This window comes from Octopus sinensis, linkage group LG14 (genome assembly GCF_006345805.1).
Source record: "Octopus sinensis linkage group LG14, ASM634580v1, whole genome shotgun sequence".
Taxonomy (NCBI): Eukaryota; Metazoa; Mollusca; class Cephalopoda; order Octopoda; family Octopodidae; genus Octopus; species Octopus sinensis.
This window is the reverse complement of record NC_043010.1, coordinates 23,406,003-23,414,367: the sequence shown is the minus strand read 5'-3', so window position 1 is coordinate 23,414,367 and position 8,365 is coordinate 23,406,003. Positions and strand designations below refer to the sequence as shown.

General features: G+C 35.8%; 1 protein-coding gene across 1 annotated transcript; it reads right to left on the bottom strand.

Moving 5' to 3' along the window:
* Positions 1-702: 702 nt before the first annotated feature.
* Positions 703-8,132, bottom strand: LOC115219022. The gene is made up of 3 exons (XM_029789065.2): positions 7,982-8,132; positions 7,438-7,510; positions 703-1,312 (listed from the first exon to the last, which is right to left on the bottom strand). The coding sequence occupies exons 1-3, from the start codon at positions 8,130-8,132 to the stop codon at positions 703-705; spliced, it is 834 nt and encodes a 277-aa protein (XP_029644925.2).
* Positions 8,133-8,365: the final 233 nt, after the last annotated feature.

Here is an 8,365-nt window from a genome sequence, read left to right as displayed (position 1 = left end):
TTGTATAAATATAACATTTTATATTATTTACAGTAGGACAGATAACTTTGTCGTGAAGAACGACTATAAATTCATTAACTAATTTCTTCTTTTTATCTAATACATTAACCAACAAATCAAAATAGATTTGTGATTAACTTAGACATGGCATAAAAATTACCGATGTCTCCAAAAGAGTGAGTGTCGTGGAGTTCTGTGACATCCAACAAACACTGAAATTTTTCCCAAAATCCAGGGTTTTTATAACTGCTCAACTTGACTTGAAAGAATCGAAATCCATGACAAATATTCTTTACGAAACTTTTAGAATCTTTATATGAGCAGTTATATTAACCAATGGAAAAAAACGAAAATGATAATTGTTCGGCAAAGACATTACGTCATATTGCCAATTCGCGCCACATTTCAAAATGGCTAAAATGGCTATTGCTACATCAGACTCTTGCCAGAAAAATTGTTAAAATTTTGCGAAAGGAAATTCGTAATACATTTTCTTTTTTTTTTTTTAATACAACATTTGAATTAATGGTTACAACACATCAATATATACAATGCATTTATAATTTAGATGTTAAACATATGAAATTAGCCTTTCCAATACGGCTTTACAATTATAATGTTCATATATAGTTCATTTCATTTCATTGGAAAATATTTTTTATATATGTATAATCCAGGAATATAAAAAGATTTTGAAAATCCTCAATCAAACTGAGAAAGTTTTTTTGGAAAATGTACAATTCTGCCACTTCTAGTCTTTTTCACATCTGTAGGTAATTTCAAAATTGACTTTGTTTTTCCATTAACATTGGATTTGTTTCTTTGAATATCATTTTGTTTCAAGTTATGTTGATATGTATTGCTCATATCTTCATTTTCATGACATGAATGTTGGTCGAAATAAGCTTTTTTTACTCTGTCGACACTGACAATTTCTTTTTTATCATTCATCTCCAAAGTCATAGTTTTGTCTCTAACTGACAAGACTTTAAAAGGTCCAGTATATTTATATTTCAGTGAATTATGAGCAGCATCGTTACGTACAAATACATGTGTCCAAGAATTTATATCAGAAGGAACAAAACTATTGACATTTTGCAATTTTCTTGTAAAAGAAGGAATATCAGTAAGAAATCGCTTAAGACAAGTTACATAATCATTAACATCTCCATTAAAAGAATTGGTTTCTTCGAACATTTGACCAGGTAGAGTTAATGTTGTTCCGTGCAAAAGTTCAGCAGGAGAATATTGTATATTTTCTTTAACAGCACTTCTAATTCCTAACAATACCACTGGTAAGGCTTCTAACCAACTGTTAGAATCAGAATAAGTTCTTAATGAAGATTTCAACTACCTATGGAACCTTTCTATCATGCTGTTAGATTGTGGGTGATATGAAGTTGTACGAATTCTATTAATCCCCAACAATTTATTGAATTCTGCAAACAGGCTAGACTCAAATTGTCTACCACGATCTGTTGTCACTGTATTTGGTATGCCAAATCTAGACATCTAATCGGTAAATAAGGTTTTCGCTATAGTTACTGCAGATACGTCCTTCATCGGATAAACCTCCGGCCATCTCGAAAAACGATCTATACACGTCAACAAATATATATTATCCTCACATGGAGGTAAGGGTCCAACTATATCGATGTGGATATGTTGGAATCTCGCATCTGGATTTGCAAATGTACCTAATGGTGCTTTGATATGACGCTGTATTTTGGAGTTTTGACACTGCATACATGACTTGACCCAGGAACGAATATCTTTATTCATAGCAGGCCAAACAAAACGACTTGATATCAACTTCAATGAAGCTTCTATACCTGGATGAGATAAATTATGTAAGCTAGAAAAAACATTTTTTCTATGCTTTTCAGGCACAAATGATCTCGAAAACCCTGTAGAAATATCACACCAAATATGTGAATTACACAAATGAATCGGCAACATTTCAAATTTTAAAGAAGTTGAATTGGAATTCTTTATCTGTAACTTGATCCTTAGACATTTCTTCCAAATTTATAGTGTTTAATGAATTTAATGCATCTACATTCATTCTAGAAAGTGCATCTGCTGCTGAATTTTCAACATCCTTGATATAACGTATATCCACAGTAAATTGTGAAATAAAATCAAGGTGTCTAACCAAATGACTGTATCTCCTGTCCACTAGATACAAGGCAATACATTCACAGAAGTCTGTGTGTAATTCCTATCGGAATATGACATCTCAAATTCTTTTAAATTCTGCTCCATTATATGTATAAATATTTTCTCAAAGGAAACTTTTTTTCGTTATGTTACTAAGCTTTTAAAAGCTTAAAATATAATTTTTATATTGCTAGAAAGTGCAGCTAATTTATGTTTATTATATTATTAAACTTTCCACCAGTCTGTCGGTGTTTATAATTTTTTTTATTTTAAAAAATATATTTTTCTATAGGGTTTTCCTATAGGCTGTTTTAGTCGGGGTGACCAATTTTCCTATGGCGGTTTTTGCTTTAAACCTTAAGCTTTCTCTTAGGTTATATTATTTTATTTGGCTTTTCTCTGAGTAAGGGAGAATATAATGATTCAACGTCACTTATACTAAAGTGTTATCAGTATACCTAAAACCCTAACAACAGTTATAACGTCATATAGACATATACGCATGAAACGCTATATTAATGACATGTATGTCGAATATTTTAATTGTGTCCTTTAAACCGCTATAAGAAAACATAATCAAGGATTACAGAAATGCATACTTATGCTCAGTTGAAAAACAAACGTGAAGAGAAACATTTTTTCTAATTATTTTTATTATATAAATATAACATTTTATATTATTTACAGTAGGAAAGATAACTTTGTCGTGAAGAACGACTATAAATTCATTAACTAATTTCTTCTTTCTATCTAATACATTAACCAACAAATCAAAATAGATTTGTGATTAACTTAGACATGACATAAAAATTACCGATGTCTCCAAAAGAGTGAGTGTCGTGGAGTTCTGTGACATCCAACAAAATCCAGGGTTTTTATAACTGCTCAACTTGACTTAAAAGAATCGAAATCCACGACAAATATTCTTTACGAAACTTTTAGAATCTTTATATGAGCAGTTATATTAACCAATGGAAAAAAACGAAAATGATAATTGTTCGGCAAAGACATTACGTCATATTGCCAATTCGCGCCACATTTCAAAATGGCTAAAATGGTTATTGCTACACTACGGATCATATTCTTTTCAACTATGAACAGAAAATAGCTTTCCTCACCTAAAATTTAGTACGACTTGATCGATCAATACTCGCTGCTTCTCTGGGTTTGTATCTCGCAAATATTAAATGTTGTGAGCAACTGGCAATCTTTTTTTCCTGGTCCTCTTGCATACATATAAAAGCGATTATCCAGATAATCCTCTTAAGAAACATCTTGTCACTGCTTCATCATTTGGGTGAAGATGCCGACGACTGCTTTGTTCAAAGCCTCCCTGGACCTCAAGTGGCCTGAACTCTTTACATGAACACCACCCTGTACTTAACTCCATGTCCCCCTACATGGCCTTGCTATTTGCTTTTGAGCCAAATTAACTAACTAACTAACTAACTAACATTCTTACCGTAATATCTAGTCTATTATTTGACTTTACAGGTGGCAGAATTGATGAGTTAATCTCTTTTGAATTTCGTCGTATAAGCAATGAAGAGTTCTAGATTGCGTTGAAATTAGAAGATACTCTTGGACGTTCGCAATGAACTGAATACCAACTTGATGATCCAGATACACTCACTGATAATACGATTCTGTTTTCTGATTTGATTTCATAGTCCCCATCCGTATCCGCAATTTCTTTCTACTTGTCGGCAAGAAGTGCTTTTTTTATGTTTAAACCAATTCAGTCCTTTTTATTTTGCTTAACAACGCAAACAATTATATATCCTTGATGCACGCGTTGCCACTCTGTAAGCGTCAACCAAATATTGTTGCTGTTGGGAGTTTATCCTTGATTTCTATTGACATACAAGCAAATCTATATTCTTTCAAATGATAAGGCATACGAAAACTTGCTCCAAATCTCAGTAATCGATGGTTTTACACAGTCAGTTAATAATAGTCACGGCGTTGATTCTTTGAAACGGACACAATCCAAAGAGAGAGAAATGTTTTTCTTTTCACGGCTCCGTTTTGATTTTTAAGTCTTTTGTTAGCTTCTTGTAAAGTGGTTCTTTCTTATTCATTTTCAGCTAGCAAGATGAATCAACCAATTCTAAAATGCTTTCTAAGAATAAAGCTCTTTGATCAGGGTTGACCTAGGGCTAAATAACAGCAACATTGGCTACAACATTAAAATGTACAAATTAAAGCTTCAAAATATCTTTGACAACGTTTACGAAGATTCAATGTATTTCCCAAATCTCGCTGTCAACATTTCATGTTTACTACCTTGTCCAAATTTGAAATTCCACAGACGACATGACAATTTTGAAGATAATTCTTCATTTCAGCTCTTCCGTAACCATTATAAATTCGCTTCTCAGTCCTAATTCCAATTTCTCTTCTAGATCCTAATTTCACTTCACCCACCATAAATTCCATCAACTCCACTAATTTATTTCTATACACTAATTGTTATTTCTCTTGTCACACTAACGGCTTTTATGAGCTCATCTTCGTTTCCAGCCCAAAATGGTAAAACCACCTCAAAATTAATAGAGATTATGGGGATTATATCATCTTATTTGCGTCCTCTTTTACTCGGGTTCGTGATATTCACTGACATAAAATAAACTCTAAGATGGTTCTTTAAACTTCTACTCCGTCCATGCTGGAGCACCGCGAAAAAGAATTTTTAGACGATCGAATTGACATTATGTTTTAAGCTTGATGCTTATTCTATCGTTCGCTTTTACCGAACCAGTAAATGACGAGGACATAAGTACACCAGCACCGGATGTCAAGCAGTTTGTATATGTGTGTGGGGACGAACACAGACTTAAAGACACACACATACACACACGCACACATATACGATTCCTTCAATTTACGCTAACCAAATATGCTCACAATGTTTTGGTCGGACCGAGGCTATTGTAGAAGACACTTGCCCAAGGTGTTACGCTGTTAGACTGAACCCGACGCCGTGTGGTTAAGAAGCAAGCTTCTTACCACACAGCCAAGTTTGCACTACTTCACCCTTAGTACTCGTATCCACACAATTTTTTCTCAACTTTCCAAAAATCCATTCTCTACTTCCAAATCCATTCCACCTTATACTGAGACCAATTGATTACATATAAATATCTTCATAGAAACATATCTTTCTTTACACCCCAAATCTAAAATCTGAAAATACTTTTTATTGCACCTTTCCTCATCCATATATATATAGCACAACTATATTCCAGATCACGCTCACCTCTCGGATATAAATTCTGCTGAACAATTCATTAAAACTCTAACGCTGAAATCACTTACAATCAGAATGCACCGGCTGAAACTGAGAATTATATAATCGCTGTTAAATTCTAATAATTTAATAATATACTATTAACGTGGTATACCCCATTATTATATAATTAGGTACTATAATTCGTAATTCTAATTACAGAGGGGTTATTAGCACTTCTGGTACTTCTTTAACGAGAGAGCTGACCTGGAATATCTTAGAAGGAGTAACCACATAAACTAATGGCAATTACAGATGGTGCTAAAAACAACGGCCGACATTTTGATATGATTCGCTTGCTCATACACTCCAACCGCAGCACCACAGGTGTACTATTAACACATGTGTCTTTTCTGTTGCTCTTATAGCAGGCTCATGGCCGGCCTTGTGTCTGACTGCTCTCCTCCCCTCTTGTCATTCTAAATGTTGTGTCCACACTCCAGATCATGCAGTAACCCCCTACATCCAATCCTTCGTGCCCAAATTTCGATCATCGGGAATTTCCTCCACCCATGAATTTTCTGCAGAGGGAAACTTGTAGCTATTGACGAGGAACATGAGATATAAACTGTTTTGGAAGGCCAACAAAAGCATTCGGGGAAGCCCTTTGCACCCAATCAAGACAATACAAGCGACAGACTGAGAAGTTTGGTCTAGCGAAACAGCCGTCAAGATCGCTGAACAGAATAAGAATAGTTAAGATTATGGACATCACAGAAGATGTGAAAAGAGCTGATCGTCACTTTACAGAGGTTCAAACGATGAATATACATAAACGAAACATCAATCTAGTTTAAGTCAAAAATTTTGTTAGTGAATGTCAAGGGGACGGCAGCTCAAAAAATTTGGGAACCACTGGACTAAACCCTCTGTGTTTAGCCCCTGGTGGTTAGTAAAGAAATAGGTATTTCGTCTGCCGCGTAGTTCTGAGTTAAAATTTCCCCGAGGTCGACTTCGCTTTTCATCTTTTCGGAATCGATAAAGTAAGTACCAGTTGCATACTGGGGTCGATGTGATCGACTGTCCCCCTCCCACCAAATTTGAGGCCTTATACCTATAGCAGAAAGGAATATTCCAAGTTCAGTTCCACTGTGTGGAACATTGGGCAAGTGTCTTCTACTACAGGCTCGGGTCAACCAAAGCCTTGTGAATGGGCACGAAGGCTGTCGTATATAAACGTGGTCTGATCAATAAGTATCCGGACTGTTGCCCATAGTAACGAAGCTAAAGCACACAAAGTGAAGCTGTTTTGTACAGATTGACCTTGAAGTCTGTTGTGCAAGCGCACCAAGTTTAACTTTTTGGCTCACTTCCGCTCTTTACTGCAGGGCTTGGAAGGAAGGTGTGTAGTGTGTGATCGTCGTATTGACCATGACAGATAAAACTGAGCAGACAGTCTGCATCAAATTTTGCCAAACGTTTCCATCGTTCTCCAAGCATTCAAGGAGATCTTATGCTATTGAAACCCCAGTGTCTTTTTGGTCAGCTCAAAGCAAGTTTGGCACAAATTTGACACGCGTCTCATACTTAAATCTTCAGTGATAATGGACTGAACTGAACTGTAACTAATCTTCAAATCCTCTGATAACTCACGGATGGTGATTCGACGATTTCCTTTCACAGCTGTACGCACATCTCAGTTCTGCTGATTGCGTGTCTCCCAGAACATTCGTCAATATCGATATATTTTCGGCCATCTAGGAAACGTCTCAACCACCCATATACTTGTGTACGGCTCATACACTCCTCTCTATACTCTTTCTGCAACTTTGCACAGACCTCTGAGCAGGTATTGCCATGACAGCATTCTGTGTCATGGTCAATGCGACGATCACACGCTACACACCTTCCTTCCAAGCACTACTGTAAACAGCGGAAACCTTCTATACAGTGCTCCAGCCTAGCTGCAGTCTAACGACTGAAATGAGTGAAAGACAAACGATAAGTAGAAGAATTTCCAACGTATTCTCCATCAAGCGATTACTTACCAGAGCAATCGTCTGTTAAATTGCTGCAGAATCCCAAAATGGACGTATCGTGGGAATAGTGTAGAGAAAACATCTTAAATGATAAGAGAAGCAAGAAAATGCAAAAATTTAAATTTACACACCTTTCAGCCTGAATATAATCAGTTACTCAACCAAGAATAAGTGGAAACATTTATTAAGTGCAGGGTGTGTGTGGGGAGGGTGTGTGTGGTAAGAAGCTAACTTCTAAACCACAAGATATATATATATATAGAGAGAGAGATAGGTTGGTAGGTAGGTAGGTATGTATGTAGGTAGGTAGGTAGGTAGGTAGATAGATAGATAGATAGATAGATAGATAGATAGATAGATAGATAGATAGATAGATAGATAGATAGATAGATAGATAGATAGATAGATAGATAGTTTGGTAGATAGTTAGATAGATACATAGGTGGTTAGGTAGCTAGACTTGTAGGTAGACAGATAGATAAATACACATGTAGTTACATAAATAGATAAATAGTTATACTTCTTTCAGTTTCTTTGTAGCAAGACCACTTACACGACTGTGGGCCCAGGGTTATACTGGAAGATACATGCCCAACGTACCACACAGAGAATCTGAATCCAAGTCCACGTGGCCGGGAAGCAAGTTTCTCAACCACACAGCCACACCTGCGCCTATAGTATATTTGAAGATATATATTGAGCATAGTTCTAGGTGGTCTCTGCCTTTCATCCTTTCAAACTCGATAAAGTAAATACCAGTTGTGTACTGGGGTCGTTCTAATCGACTGGCCCTCTACGCTTCTCCCAAAATGACGGTCCTTGTGCCTAGATTAGAAAAGAATATATGTAGACTAGTTTCAAAAAGCAAACAAAGCTTTTACATATAATTGCAGGAATTTTCTCTCTTTGTAGACAGATGGCAAATAGAATCAAAGTG